The following is a 16895-nucleotide window of genomic DNA, read 5'->3' on the forward strand; positions in this document are numbered from 1 at the left end:
CAGACAGTCTCTCTGACATATCAACATGGATGAAAGCCCATCACCTCCAACTTAACCTCCCAAAAACTGAACTGCTTGTCTTCCCAGCCAAACCAACCATACACCACAGCATCTGCATCCAAACTGAATCCCTATCGCTTGCTCCATCAAAGGTAGCTAGAAACTTGGGTGTCATGATTGAAGACCAACTAACCTTCAAAGATCACGTTACCTCGGTTGCTCGTTCATGCCGCTTTGCATTACTAAACATAAGAAAGATCAGACCATACCTAACCCAACATGCCCCCCAACTCCTGGTGCAGGCCATGGTTATCTCCCGCCTTGACTACTGCAATGCTCTCCAAACTGGTCTCCCAGCCTGTGCTGTGAAACCTCTGCAGATGGTCCAGAACGCGGCGGCGCGTCTGGTCTTCAATCAGCCTAAAAGAACACACGTCACCCCTCTGTTCATTGAACTCCACTGGCTGCCCTTACCTGCCCGCATCAAATATCTCTACTCTGTCACCTCTGACAGAGTCGGACTAGGGGGTTCCTTCTACGTAGTTTATTGTTAGCTTTTTATATAGCTTGTTATATCTTCATTTAGCATCTGCTAAATGCATAAACATAACATAAACTGTAAGCATCACGTTGTTATGTGTGGCCAGGTAATGGCACACCTGGAGTGTTTTGGTGTGCTGCTGTCTCCCCGCCCTCTCCTTCCTCTTTGTTGTCCTCCACAGGCCAGTAGGCAATTGGTAATCAGGTCGAGGATAAAGAGGGAGAGGAGGAAGGCCGCGGTCTCTCACTCTGGGGGCAGCAGCCACATTGATGGTTTGCTTTCTTTTGATTTAATAGTTAACCCTTGTTTTTTTTCTTATTATTTATCTGTCTTAGATGGCAGAGTTTTTTCTTATTTTAGTTTGTTATGTTAGTTTGAGTTGGAGACTGCCGGTAGTCCTGTTTTGTCGTTTTTGTTTCAAGTTATATTTGTTTTTGTTTTTTTCAGTAAGTGGGGAAAACGCAGGGTGCGACGGCCCACTGCGTGGCTGGCCCTGTGTTTCCCCTTTTGTTCCTTTTGGCCGGGGTCTCCATCTCTTTTTGGTTCATAACTTTATGGGTTAACCATTAACTCTTTTTTTCCCTTTTCCTTTTCAGTGGTCTTTTTGAAAACATTGTGTGGCGTCCTAATATGTTATGGTCTCATTGAGCCTATGTATTATTTTAATTTTATGAGGCCGTAACACACGTTCTTTGATTTCTCCAGTGCTTTCAACACCACACCTTGGATTACCTCACTGAACATCCACAGGGGACTGTGTGTCCGATGCAGCTGTCTGCAGTACAGGGGCCTTGCAGGGAATGGTCCTGGCTCTGTTCCTCTTCACCCTTTATACTGTAGACTTTTCCTACAACACAACCACTTGTCACCTGCAGAAGTTCTCCGATGACTCTGCAATCATCAGCCTCATCACTAATGAGGACGACAAGGAGTACAGGGAACTCACGCAGGACTTTGTGGACTGGTGCCAGCAGAACCGCCACCAGATCAACACGGGGAAAGCTAAAGAACTGGTGGTGGATTTCCACAGGTGATCACCCCCCCTCCTGACACCAGTGAACATCCAGGGAACGGACTTTTGGAGTGCAGGGGGCACTCCTGAAGACCTTCTATGACACTGTGTTGGCATCAGCCACCTTTTATGGAGTGGTCTACTGGGGGAGCAGGATCTCGACGGCTGACAGGAAGAGACTTGATGAACTGATCAAGAAGGCCAGCTCTGTCCTGGGATGCCCCCTCGACTCAGTGGAGGTGGTAGGAGAGAAGAGGATGATGGCTAAGTTGTCATCCATGAGGGAGAATGACTCCCACCCCACGCAGGAGACAGTAACAGCTCTGGAGAGCTTCTTCAGCGACAAACTGCTTCACCTGAAGTGTGTGAAGGAGCACTACAGCAGGTCCTTCCTTCCTGCAGCTGTCAGACTCCACAACCAGCAGTGCTCCCAGTAGACCACACACTCGCTAAGAGTTGCAAATTCAATTGTTGTACATCAATACATTTTGTTAAATTTTTCTGTTGATCTTTCATTTTTTTAAATTAAGCTTAGTGCAAGTTCAGTAAAAAAGATCTGTTCCCTCTCATGTGCCCTCATTCTCTAGTGTCTGGGCTTTTCATCCTGCTACACTTTCTCACGTTCATTCCACACTGTCAGGTTTCATTCTCTTTTCTATCATCACTACTCTAGTCCAATTGTCTTCCTGCCTGCTATGTTTTGATCCAATCAGTCTGATCCCCTTTTTTGTGACCCTGTCCAAGGTGTACCCCGCCTCTCGCCCAATGATTGTGGGATAGGCTCCAGCCCTCCTGCAACACTGAGTTGGATTAAGTGGGTATAGAAAATGGATGGATGATATGATATTGGGTTCACGAGAACGAGATGAGACGAGATTTTAAGAAAACTACAATGACAAAATATATGACAGGACCAACAGACTTTTCTTTAACCGAGCTGCACATGCATTTTTAAATGTTTTATTATAACTCTTTACATGCATGATGTAAGCATGAGCTTTTATTAGTAGCAAAGGTGCATTACTGCCCCCACAGGTCACAAATAGAAATTTGGATATCTCGCGAGACAGATTTTTAACGCAACAAGAAATATCAAGTTTAATCTCGCGAGACCTCGTGGCATGAGATCTCATCCCACCCCTAATGGATATGCTAACAATACAATGTATTTTCACAGAGGCATAATTGCTATTTCAGCAGGTCAAAGCAAGACCTCATTCTATATAACTTTCAGCAACATGGCTTCATACACACAGACTGTGTGTCTATATTCTACATTTTACTATTAAAAATATAGCCCATCACGAAGAGAAGAATCAGACACAATGCCAGAATGTTGAGCAGCTTAAATATTGAGAAAAATGAGTATCCCTCTTTTCCAAATGATTAAAACGTGTCATTGAAAGAAAAGGTGACGTTAGACGATTCCGCAAATTATTTTGTGTTTATATTTTCCAAACACAATAGAGTTGGGCAGTAAAGACAATAAAAATCTTTTTCACTAGTGAACGTTAAATGAATCAACAAATGCTAATATACTCCTGCTTTTCTGGAAATTGTGTTTGTATTTTTATTAGTTTATACGATGCATAATCTAAAATAAAAAAAAAATTACTGTAAGAACTAATAGTTGCTGCACTCTTCCACCACTATAATCACATTGGAATGAATTTAAAGAGGACAGTGAGAATGCACACAGAGACAAGGAAGGATAAAGACGAATATGAGAAAAAGGAGACCAGTGAGTATGCTCAACATCACCTCTAAACTTCACCCTCTCCTCTAAACTTTACCCTTGTCGGATATCCTTGCCAAGACCTACTTCTAAAGTGATGACTTGCTGCTCGGCTTAGCTGACAACACACAAAAGGGACAGATACCTTGTATCTTGAAAACTGGCTAAGAAACAAAGGGGAAAGTGAGTCGCTCTTAGAGAGACAAAAACAGTTATGAGCGGGTTTGATTTTAATAATAACAAAAAAAGGTGATACTTCTCTCCTAACTTTTTGCTTCTTTTTGCCTTGATGAGAGGTGTATTGCACTCTTACTGTGCCGAATTCCATGTTTCCTTACTTGATGTGTAAAATGTTATCATTTAGGTGAAAAATTAAAGCATGAGTTGACAGTGGAGTGATAAAAAAGGTTAAAATAGTAGCCTTACCTATGCCTGAAATCTTTGTTTCTTTAATATAATGCAAGAAGAGGCAAGAAAACACAGAAGAAATGTGAATTAGTACCTTGCTTGATTGGTTTTACAATAAGAATCGACAGAGGGAAAAAATGCCTAGGAAACAAGTAGATGTTAGAAGTGAGTCATGCGTCACAGAAATAATTAAGAGAAAGATTTCATAACTGTTGAAAAATATGACTCTTAGTTCACGCCACAACACCACACTTTCTATGATACATTTCTTTTCATTCTTTAGAACACACTACCATGTTCACATTGGCAGTAGAAAATTGGATTGCATTTATCCAAAATAATTTTGTATTTCCAACCACCGTTTAAATGTGTTTTACAAGCGGTCAGTTGTACAGTTAACCCTCTGATACTGATAAAGTAAATCAACAATACCCAAATTCATTATTCAAAAATTAACAGTATAGAATATGGATGAAGTGATCTGGGCAATGTTTTACTATAAAATAGGGCAATAGCCTTTTTGTGACGATGATTTTTGCTCCAGATTAGGATCAAAACATTGATGCATTATCAGCAGTAGCAGTCATTCACCCTCCCTCCCTTCCCTTTTACCTCAGCTCCATGACACTGGTAACATTCCCAGATGGGAAGATTCTCCTGATGTAGTTAAAGTCTCCAACATAAATGCTTCCATCTGCCCCACAAGCAAGAGCCAGGGGTGCCAGCAGCTTGTTGCCCTCTGCCTGGCCATTACAGCTAGGGCAGGAGATGCTGCGACGACGACCATTTCCTGTACAAAAATCAGATTTATTAGAAAATTAATCTGACTGAAACTGTTGGTCTTTGCCATTAAATAGCATGTGGTTGTATTTTTATATCTATCTGTAGACATTTTGACTCACTATTCCAGAAGACATTTCACATGTGCTATGGAACATACAAACAAGACTAACTGCAAACTTAGGTAACACATATTTATAAATTCAAGTCTGCCTAATTGTCTTTTGAGATGACAGTGATTGCTCCAGGGTCAGACACTAGCTAATTTTTGTTCTGTTAAAGTTCAGATTAGTTAAATCAGTGGGACAACGAAAAGCAAATGGGCATCACAAATAGTAGCTAAACAACCGGATAAGGATGGGTAATAATAAGTGGAAACATTTAAAATTCAGATATGAATTTATAGTTGTAGAAACATCCTTGTATGATTTCTTTATACTTGCTTTGTCCTGCTAATGTTTGCAAAAGTGTTTGAGTCTATCCTACCTGTAACTGGGCGAAAAGGTTATCTCACCACTAATGAAAGAAATTACTTACAACATGAGAAAGTGTTAGTTATGAAACTCTTAGGGTGAGTATTTTATGTTCTTTTATACATTTTTTAAAGGGTGTTTAAAGTTTTTTTTTTCGTTATTTGATTTTTTTAACCCATGTAAATAAGGCAGGAATGCAGCCTTGCTAATGACAGTGAAATCAGCCGATTCATCCATTTTCTAGAAATGCTTAATCCAATACAGGGTCACAGGGGGGCTGGAGTCTATCCTGGATGCCACTGGGTGAGAGGCGGGGTACACTCTGGGCAGGTTGTCAGCCCATCGCAGGTCCACAGAGACAAACCATGCATGCTCACACTCACTCCTAGGGTTCATTTAGAATCACCAGTTAACCTATAGTTTTTGGACATGGGAGGGAGCTGGAGTGCCCAGAGAGAACCCACTATCAATATCAATCATTTAATTTTTCATCTATTATTTTTATATGATTTAGTGGTTCATCAGCCTAGATGGACATTGGTATTACAGTTTAATGTTCAGCTGGAAAGGTTTTAAGACAATTTTTCAATATCATCTCGAAGACAAGAACACAAGTAAAGCTTATAATAGCTTTTAGTTACTGCTCTTTATCAATGTAGGGCAAAAATTAGGTTCTATCAACTCCGATGACTCCGATATAGATATTTTAAAACCGACAACTGAACTTGATCCAAAAATGTTATATATATATATATATGTGTGTGATTAATGATTTCTTTTCCACAAGGATGTATCATATCTCTATACTGAGAATGCATCATTTTCGTCTTTAATCTTGTTTTAGCTAGTTAACAAAATAACTTTCCATGCTGCCATGACAAACCAGTAATATTTGAACCTATATTTACCCATGATGCTGCTGATGACAGGAGGTTGCAGGGAAACAAAAATATTCTCCCCATTTCCTTTGTGCAGTATACCTAGGAGAGATAAGCAATAAAGATGAAAGATAATGAGTGTAGTGAACAGCAGAGAGAAAACAGAGGTCAAATGATGGGCCTTTCAGAAAAAACACAACAAGCCCTCTCCTGCCTCAAATTACTTGTAGGACTGTGCATCCTAAACAATGCAAGGCAAGTTTATTTATATAGCACAATACAACCAAAAAGCACTTTAAAGATAACAGAAAAATTAATCACAACAAAATGTATCGACAATATAAAAAAGAAAAAAGAATTTTGTGAAAAAAATGAATGTTCTTTCATTTAATTCAATCAATCAAATGCAGAGGCAAGCAGGAAAGCCTCATGATTTCAACAGCTTAATAAGACTGAAGACTGGCTGCAAGACTCAGGGGTAAGAACGAAGGTCTTGTAAATGAAAGGATTGGTGGTTGTATTCCTTTATTCCTCAGTATACATGTCAAAGTCTCCTTGGGCGAGACACTGAACCCCACGCTGCCTATGATGCATTCATCGGCTTGTGAGTGATAGGGAAAAAGGGCATGATGTTGCCTGTAACACTGCATAGATTAAGAAGTCTTACACAAGCAACTATGTGAAATGTGGCTTATAATATAGAAGCACTTTGACTGGTCAAGAACACTAGAAAAGTGCTATAAAAATGCAGTCCATCTATCATTTACTATTTGATTTACAAGCAAAGGGTTGTAGATCTTCACTTTTTTGTGAGTTTGTTCCACATGTACGGTGAAGAAAAACGTAGGCAGGTTTTCTATGTTTAGTTATAACTCTGGGGACACAAAGCAAACCTGTTCCAGCAAGGCTAAGATCCTTACTGATTCATAACATAATTCATAACACCCATCCTTTTCTATGCTCGCTCAATCCAGTTCAGGGTCCTGTCCCAGCTGCCATCGGTGGGGTATTCCCTGGACGGGTCGCCAGTCCATCACAGGGCCAACACAAAGGCTAACACACACAGGCAAACAGGGACAATGGAAGCCGGCTGCACGGTGGTGTGATGGTTAGCACAACAAGAGGGTTGCTAGTTTGAATCCCGACTGGGGCCTTTCTGTGTGGAGTGCATGTTCTGCCCATGCAGGCATGGGTTCTCTCTGGGTACTTCCACTGTCCAAATACATACATGGTAGCTTAACTGGTTATTCTAAATTGAGAGCATGGTTGTCTATTCAGTTTGTCTTTGTGGAATAAAGCTATTATTGTTTACATTCCCCAGTCAGGATGAGAGGCTCATAGCATGATGATCTTAGTTTGGATGTGGAGAGGCTTGATGATAGACCAGCAGGAGACAACAAGAAGAGCAGTGGTTTGAGCTACCTTAGCTTCTACAGAGGAAGGGAGGTATGTAAGCAGCAAGGAAAGTTGTGCAGCATGTTGCACATTTACCACAAGCATTTTGCTAACGAGCATGTTTAGATACAGTCTATTATTCTTGAAGACAGAGGAATTATTTAAAAAAAAAAAGTTACATAACTGATGACTTGGTGAAGTAGATTGGTGTCATGTTTGGAGATTCGGGATTCTGATGAGGTGTTGAAACATGAGTTAAAAACAGACCTGCAACAGGTGCTCAGAAAGTTAAAAAGGTCATTGACTTCCTTTTTAAACAACTCCAACTGTTGGAAAACGGGAGTGAACTAAGATGTACTGAAACCTTATTCAGAATAACTAGAACTGCAGCGTCACGGAAACAGTGGGTGGTGGCATTAAATAAGAATTGTCATAACCTGGCTCAGAGGTAGGACAAAAAATTGAGACCACACATAACTTTAAACTATAAAACATAAATTTATTTAATTAAACCACAATAAGGTTAACTGTGTATGTCAGTGCATCAGTAATGTTTGTAATGTATGGGAAAATGTAAGATGTAACAAACTATAAGTAACCAAAGCTCAAACAAAACCAGGAACTCAAACAGGAGAGAGAGACTGCTCAGAGCTCTTCTAAATAAATGAGCATTCACACCAATTCAGGTGTTGACCATCTCTCCTGATGAGATCCCTGACAATCAATAAAAAATTAAGTCAGGCCATGAGGCCGTCACATCCCCCTCCACAAGTGTGATGTCCCACCTCCGACCAAGCAATACAAGTAAACATACAAGTAAAAATATTTCATTTACCAAACACCTGTCTAATCCGTTATTTACCAACAATCAATGAAAATTTTCCCATCACGTCCCAATACACCCCCATCCCCAATTCTCATGACCCAGCAACCTTGGATTCGGAGGAGGCACTTTTAAGTGTACGTAAAAATCAGGGCAGAAGACATACAAAAAGACAAGAGGGCAGTTTTTCTCTAAATGCAGATCTTACATCAAAGAAGCACATGACAGTGCATCTGCAAACACATTTTTTTTGCCTTTAATATGACATGTCCAAATGATAAACTGCTAAATTAAAGCCCATTGCATCAGTCTTTGATTTGGGTTTTGGAGAGAATGCAAAAAAGTTAATGGGTTGTGGTCAGTATAAACCACCAAAGAAGAACCTGACCCAACATAAACATTAAAGTGTTGAAGGGCCCAAATAAGAGCAAGTGCCTCTTTTTCTATCACAGAATAATGCTTCTGATACACTTTAAACTTCTTCAAGAAGTAACTTATGGGCCTTTCCTCCCCACTTTCATCTCTCTGTAACAAACTGTCCCAGATCCAACATCTCTTGCATCTACTTGCAACTGGAAAGGCTGATCCAGCTGAGGAGCTGCGAGCACAGGAGCAGATGAAAACAGACATTTCACTTGGTCGAATGCCTGCTGACAAAGGGGAGACCAAACATACTTAAACTCAGCCAATGGAACTACAACAGAGGCAAAACTGGCACAAAACCCGATAATAACCTGCCATCCCCAAGAAACGCAACAATTCTTGGTTAGTGGATGGAACAGGAAATGCTTGTATTGCCCAGACTTTTGCATGAATGGGACAAACTTTTCCCTGTCCCACAATCTTACCTAAATAGGTTACTGTAGCCTTTGCAAATTCACATTTGGCCAGATTGATAGTCAGGTGAGCCCAGAGCAGCCTGTCGAATAGAGCCTCCACTCTGTTAAGATGTTAAATATAAGTAACCAAAGCTCAAACAAATCCAGCAACTCAAACAGGAGAGAACTCTTCTTATAAATGAGCATTCACAGCAATTCAGGTGTTGACAATCTCTCCTGATGAGATCCCAGACAACCAATCAAAAATCAAGTCGGGCCATGAGGCCGTCACAGAATAAATGGATGTTCATAACAATGGAGTCACCTGTTATAATTGTGGCTGTCAGAGAAGTGGACAAGAATATATGCCATTGCTGAGGACGAGATGTCACAGTAGGTATATATTTTTACAAAGGCACACAATCAAACTTTGGAGAAGAATTATCTATCTATTATCAATGAGGAAAAAATCCAAAGCATCAGGGCAACTTATTTGATAGTTTTATCCAACAGAGCTGTGCAGTGGCTGGTGAGGCTAATTTGAATGTGGAACGCAGTCTCGTCCGAGTGTCATTTATCCTTTCTTTTGAGTTAACCAAAAATATAAAGAAATACTGATATCCTCTTTAAGGTAAGCACAGTTTTTGTATGCCTCCAAACTTAAGTGGTAGAATACTGAGTGATTGAAACAGGATCATAGGTGAAAATCACACACTTGAATCTTCTTCTAAATTGAGAATTTTGGTGAAAATGAAAATCAGATGTTTGAAACTGAAAGGTTTAGTGAATCACTAGGCTACCATGGAATGTAATTTAGGCTAGTGCTGCAAGCCACTAAGCTAGAAAACAAACAGAACTGGCAATTATCTTCTTGCTATCAGACTTAAAAAATGGGATCTCTATAAATACTGAAGAAATTTGATTTGTCCACAGTATATAATCAGTAAGCAGCCAGTAAACTATGCTAAAATGCACCAGAGCTATTGGTCACTTAGCTCAAAATGTCAGTTTAAAATAAATAAATCAACTGAAGCGACAAAAACAGAAAGCTAAAAAGTAACCTGTCTTGTACTAGTAGCTTCTAGGCAAGTGTCTAAGCACTAGATTAGGAAAAAACTAAATTGGCTATGCATGCATGTGGTTATTTCAATAGTGCGCCCATTGCTGTTCACATCATGTGAACCATCCTGCTGCCTATTTATGTAAAATTTAACTAAACTAAATGAATGGCTATAAAACTGATCGTAGCTGATCCATTTGTGCATTGCTTTGGCTTTGAGCATAGAATAGAATTAATACAGCAGACAGTGAGCTATTTGTCTAGTAATATTAACATCACTGCATATATTACTTAATAGTTAATTAGTAATGCATAATTATAATAATTATTATCCTCTTGTGTAACTGCGACTGGTACAGTGTGTTGATATCTGCATGTGTGAGAGAGAAAGAGGGAGACATGAAGAGAGAGAGAGATTTGAAAGATATGAGCAGATGACAGAGAAGAGACAATATAAGGAGGTATGAAAAAAAAGAAAGATGAGCTTGTTCTTTAAAGTGAAACATCAAAGAGGATCCTCCTGTGGTGAGCTGAATTATTAAAACTCTGTCATCTTGCAAATAAAGCCCCGCATCTAATGCTCCTTTATGTGTATCTGCCCAACTATCTACCTCTCCATCTATCTATCCATGAATCAGTCCATAAATCCATCCATCTCTTTTGTCTGTGTAACTAATTTGACTCGGTTGATCACTGTTTTAACGCCATGCTCTACACTTCACATGATTGTACAGGAAACTAGACTACTTTCAGAGCAATAATCGCCAGTCAGTAAATCTCAACCAAACCCAATTTTCGGTATTCCAAAAAATTACAAAAACTTGTGTTGATGACTTTGCGCATAGGCTTCATTATGCACCACATGGTATAAAAATACCTAATCAAGAAAAGTCCAGATGATAAAAAGAATGGGCTTTTACGTGTTTTCAACATCTAATTAAGAACACTGTCTGTTTTAATGCTTACAGCAAATAATTATATTGCAGTAACTGAATAGAAGAGAAAAAAAATCGATTTGGAATTAGAAGAGCTGTTGCTTATTGGGCAGAAGAAAAAGATTTTTCTAAAACTATATGTACATAATTGATAAAAAAACACTAATAATAATAATAATAATAATAATAATAATAATAATGTGCTCCTAAAGTAATCTTACTTTAATGCCATGAAAATATTAAGCGCTGTTAGGACACGACAATAAACTTCTCCCATCTAAGGTAATTTTTCTGTATAGAGACTTAACAACTGAGATAGGGTCCCCTCCATAGTGGATTCATACTCAAGCACATGGTAAGGAGCTCAGACATTAGGATAGAGCTCAGAATTTAACTGCTGCTTTTTCACGTTGAGAGGAGCCTGTAGTCAATACCTTCGTTTTTCAGACCCAGCATGATAAAATACTGTTGGCTTATAAAATTCCATACAAGTCAGTACACTTCCCATTCGCTCATTCCTTTTCTTTGCATTCAATCTATCCTACTCTCCTAGTTGCTCTTTTTCATCTCTTCCCCATTAGCATTTGTTGATTGATCAACAGAGGCTGAGCCAGCAGGGTTCTACACATGCTGTGCAGCGAAGTGTGGGAGATAAAACATGTGCCTATATGCATGTGTTTGTGGGTACTTACCTTTCTATATTCATAAGGTCAAAGATGAGAAGCTCACTATACTTGTGGGTTCCAATGTGTTTAAAGGTAATGATACCATATATTTAAAGACATGTTTGAGCGTCAAACTCAGATTTTATGGTTAGGGTAAGAATTGGGGTTTAGGGTAAGCTAACCCTTACCCTTACCCCTGTTAGTGTTAGTGTTAGGCATTCCGCTGTGGTGGTTATGGTTAAAGTAAGGGACTAACGAATGCAATGATGAATCACCAAAAAGACAAGAAAAACAAGCATGTGTAAATGTGTGTGGTGATGGGGAATGATAGTAAAAGAAAGTCAAAGGCAGCCAGAAGGTGGAACTTTGAATTCTCCTGCTGTGTTAAAAGAGAAGCCAGCAAGGCTTTCTCACACATTTTTTCAAAGTGTATGTGAATAAGTGGATCTGACCTTGATTTTAAAACTCAGTCTTAATCTCATCCATTAAAGCTACAGCCACACTAACGCAGTTTCATTTTAAAAGCTCAATCTTAAAATAAAATGATCTCCATCGGGAGAAACACATTATAGGACCACATAAGAAATAATCTTTCTATATGGACACACCTTAAAACTGATATCATTTTAACATTCACTGATGATGGTACAAGCAATGTGAATCACTACAAAACCCTCAAATAACATAGCAGCTGTCCTGCTGCAATATAAGGTAGTGCCGTCAGGACACTGCATCTTTGTATTTGTCAGTCACTGCTAGAGTAAAGTTCACAAGTGACCTACCAACCATTATAATTGAATTGTTAATTACTTTTGCACTGCACACCTGGAAAAAATAACAGACATAATGTCTTTTCAACATATGCTTGTGAAAAAACAGACAAATATTAAGAAATGAACAAATATGAAAATAGTGCACCAAAATGGCAAAATATTGATTTCCAAATCATTCTGTTTGATCAACAATTTGCATCTGTTGTTGCATGAATACGCTAAATAATCGAAACACACATCCAGTTTCAGGGGCTGATAGCTCAGGAGGAAGAGCAGTCATCTGCTAATCGGACGATTGGTGGTTCAGTTCCTGGCTTCCCTGGACCACATATCAAAGTGTCCTTGGGCAAGACCCTGAACCCTACACTGCCTCCAATGCCTCCATAATTGTGTGAAAGTGTGTGATAGAGAATGTGTAAAAATAGTAAAAATGTGTAAATTCATAAAGCAAAGCAATGACTTTTCTATTGACTTGAATATACACACGAACAATATCAATGGCATAACTAAATCAACACATGCACATAGATGTCATTTGTGCAAATATCTATACTATCAGCTGCTTTAGTTTTGGTTGTCATGAATGTATGCCTTCCTTTTTGTATGTAGTGGGTTTGTATACATCCCAGTCCGTACAATCAAAGCAGTTCCTCAGAGTCTCACTGCCCTCTGGTGTCCACTTCCTGTGAAGGACAAATGGGGGAAGAGGCAGTAGGAGGTGTTGTTTGTCATATACTGCACAAAGCCAGTCAAATGGGAGGTGAGGGTAACATGATTAAAATCCCCTGATATAAGAATAAATACAGCAGGGTGCCGGGTCTGTAGTCTTGCGACCATTTTGTGAATGATGTCAGCCCCTGCCCACGGTGGACTGTAAACAATGATGGCGACGATGTGGGAAAACTCCCTCGGAACATAATACGGTCTTAGCCCGACTGCCAAAAGTTCAACATATGTCCGGGGAGACACCGTCTGTTGTTCATATATAAAGTCAGTACCCCACCTTTGTTCTTCCCACTTGCCTTCGTGTCTCTGTCCGCTCGTACTGCTGTGAAGCCAGGTCAGTCCACACAGGAGCCAGGGGTGTTATTGCCCAGCCAGATCTCCGTGAAACACATGAAACTACACTCATGATACGCTCGCTGATTCTTCGCCAGTGCCTCCAACTCGTCACACTTGTTACACAGCTCATTTTCCATGAGCACCTTTCACCAATGGGCAGCTCTTAGACTAGCCTTTAGTTTGACTCCAGCTCTGCACCTGCTAAATGGCTTCTTCAGTTCAGCCGGCTTAACACTATGTCCGGACCATTGTAACGCTAGGAGATCTTCCCGTGAATATATATTTCCTCGCTTGTATACACATAATCAATCACACTATACACACAACAAACAGTGAACATGTGAACATGCTGCCTGTCAGTACGGTGCCTCAAGTATACATGAATCGGGTTACATCAGGTTATATTAAACAAGCAGCTTGTAGACTGTACAACCAGCACTGTTCTCAGTAGACCAAAGGCTACATGTGAAAATTACATGTTAAACATGGGACAATGTGCAATTAAATCCCTATCATGTGCATATCTCCATGTACAATCACTGGGACACTGTAAATACATTGTAAATATCAATCCATACTTATTCCATTTGTAAATATATATACTGGCTGCTAAGGAGATTCTTTCAATATTGTATATGGTATCTTATTTTCTACTTTTCTATAACCAATACAACACAATCTCTGCATATTTACATCTATAAAATGTCTATGATTACTGATGATTACTGTCTATGGGAATTCCTTGTATGCTGCCAAGTGACATGTATGCCAGGTGACATGTATGTCTTGTCTGTTCCTATTAATAAATAGTTAACTATAATAAAATTAACTATTTAACTGCAGCAGAACTATTAAACAATTTATCTGTTCTCTTTACAGAATGGCAGAGTGCTTTACAGAAAGGTTTAAAGTGAGTTAGATTATTAGAATATTAACAAAAACGTAGCAATAAAATGTGTGGTATGGGAGCCAGATGTTACCAATGGCTTTCATAAAGAGGAAAATGGGTAGCTGCAATCAGTCTGACTCATAATAAGTCAAGTCGAGGTTTATTGTCATGGTGCATTTAAAACAACTATGCTGGACCAGAGAGCTGAACAAAATATGAATATAATTAGCGACTTCTAAGTCGAAAGGATGCATTTTTATTGAATTAAACAGAAATCGTTAAGAATTGTTAAATAGAATTCAAGGTAAAAAGAAGAAACTTGTGCAAAAGAAAAAATGGACCAGTGAATAATTCTCTAGATAGACCAGTGAGCAGTGCTGACCAACATGTCATTGGGGTCATCAGGTGGGAACCTCCTTTTATCGGTGTTTCGTCTAGTTGGGCCCACGACACCTCCAGGAGCCATCACTGCTCCTCACACCACAACAACCATCTTTTCTTCCATAACCACAAGCTACACCAGCCTCCCACCAACTGCACACCAGTCATAGCGGGGTGGGGTGGATACAAACCTTGGTTCAGGTAGGGGGTAGAAATAGAAGAGGTAAAGATAAGTAGGAATGGGATGCAAACCCTGGTTCGGGTAGGGGGTAATGAAAGTACAGAGGGTGCCAGAGATGGAGGCAGGACAAGACACACTAGCAGATTCAGCAGACAAACTCACCTAAACAGTCCTACAATCACTAAAAATGCCAGCAAAAACAAGGCCATACAGCTAAATTACCTAAAATTCCAACCTGGTTTCAAAAGGCTCACATGGGCCACACCCTCCACTTAAATACATCCTGGATTTCTTCCTTGCTTCTTTCAAGAGTCTGTTTACCCTAACTGCTCCCCCTGCTGGGCCCCCAGCTACTATTGCTTCTTCAAATCCAAATCCACTGACTGGACTTTACTGTCTGATCTTACACTTCCTTCACTATTTTCCTCAAACTCTGTCCACTTACACCCAACTCCCTCAACAATGAGACAACAGACTTTGCAACAAATTCTCCACAACCTACTTCCACTGGACAGATCCTAACTTTCCATCCTCGCTGCTCTGCTTCTGCCCCCAACTCCACATACCTAAGCTTTTTCCTTTCATATGCTTCTACGACTAAGTCCTCCCAAGGAACAGTCAGCTCTATGAAACAGACACTCTTTCTACTCCTAGACCACAAGACTATGTCAGGCCTTAGATTTGTGGAGGCTATTGACTGGGGAACAACAAGCTTTCCTCCTAAATCTGCCTGCATCTCCCAATCACAAGCATCCTCTAAGCTGCCTTGCCTCCTATCTTATTAACTTTCTCCCCTTCTTGAACAAACTGAATTGCCACTCTCTTCACCTTGGACCCTCCTAAATTTTCCTGCCTTTGTTTATCTTCAATACCTGCAACTAAGCTTCTTAATGAGTAAAATAGAAATAAAAATAGCATTGACATAACAGTCTAGAGATTGTTTAATATGGTGCACTTAAGTAAAACAGGAGATACTGAAGGCAGGGCTGCTCTAAGTAAGGTAAAGCAGAGCACTTTGAACTGCACGATTAAAGGCCTAATTTATGTCAAAGAAAAAACAAAAAGGATCCCGAACAATTTCGCTAACATTCCAAAACAGCTCAGAGCAAAGAAAATGATTAAAAAGAATGATGAGAAGAAAAATAGTGAAGCTGATCTGGGCCTTTAGATCAAAGCATGCATGCTTTGGACTTTACTTGTGTAGTGCTTTTCTAGTCTAGCTGACTACTCAAAGCACTTTTTAACACTACATGCCACATTCACCCATTCACTCACACAGCACATCTTTGTCTACACAGCTACACAATGCTTCCAGCTACATTCACACATCGATGGATGCATTGGTAGGCATGAGGTTTAGTGTCTTGCCCAAGGATGCTTTGACAAGTGTTGAACTACCAACCTTCTGATTGGTAGGTGACTGCTCTTCCTCTTGAGCACAACAAGACAACACAGATCCGACACTGTAGCAGCAAAAGGCTAGCCTAAAACAATTATGATCAGTTTATATAAATAAATGACAAATAAATAAAACAAAAAGCAATGGTTGAAACTTGAAACATCACATGATGTTGGAAGCAGCTCTGATGTCACACTTTTGGCACCACATGAAGTGATTCTGATTCAACTGGAGCAGAAAAACTTAATGCTGATCCTGAACTGTCTGTGGATGGCTCAGTATCACCAAACAAAGTCACTGGTAAGATTTAAAGACAATTTAGTATTAAGTAACAAGTGAGAATTAAGCAGATTATGCTGAAGTTTTGTCTAAACTCACTGAGCTGAATTAAGAAAGGACAGACAATATTTATCCTAAACAGGTTAATCCGTTCCTCATTGAGAAGAATCGGCTGCTTTCTTGATACTGTGTTGTTCCCAAAATAAAATCTAACCACAAACATTTCTGTCCTGCAGCAGACAGCAAAATAGGAGGAGAAACTGCAGTGGAAGAGTTTGGCAGAATTAAGTCTCATCAGGGGGGTGGATGATACTACTATTAACCATGGTTTACTAAAGTTTACTCAAGTTTTCCCAAACATTTTTTGTGAGACTTGTTCTGTTTTGTCTTGTTGTGTCTCCGTGTTGA

General features: G+C 39.6%; 1 protein-coding gene across 5 annotated transcripts in view; it reads right to left on the bottom strand.

The window, feature by feature from the left end:
* LOC140304850 (teneurin-3) overlaps positions 1-16895 on the bottom strand; it is a 207533-nt gene that overhangs the window by 44090 nt on the left and 146548 nt on the right. For 3 of the 5 annotated variants that reach the window (XM_072383646.1, XM_072383645.1, XM_072383643.1), the window contains 3 exons: positions 5858-5929; positions 4309-4486; positions 3715-3735 (listed from right to left, as the gene is read on the bottom strand). In XM_072383646.1, the coding sequence (XP_072239747.1) occupies positions 3715-3735; positions 4309-4486; positions 5858-5929 (271 nt within the window). The remainder of the gene's footprint in view (positions 1-3714; positions 3736-4308; positions 4487-5857; positions 5930-16895) is intronic. The other 2 variants (XM_072383644.1, XM_072383642.1) reach the window with 1 other exon arrangement.

The sequence above is a fragment of the Leuresthes tenuis genome, unplaced genomic scaffold (assembly GCF_036924035.1).
Source record: "Leuresthes tenuis unplaced genomic scaffold, fLeuTen1.0.hap1 SCAF_4, whole genome shotgun sequence".
NCBI lineage: Eukaryota > Metazoa > Chordata > Actinopteri > Atheriniformes > Atherinopsidae > Leuresthes > Leuresthes tenuis.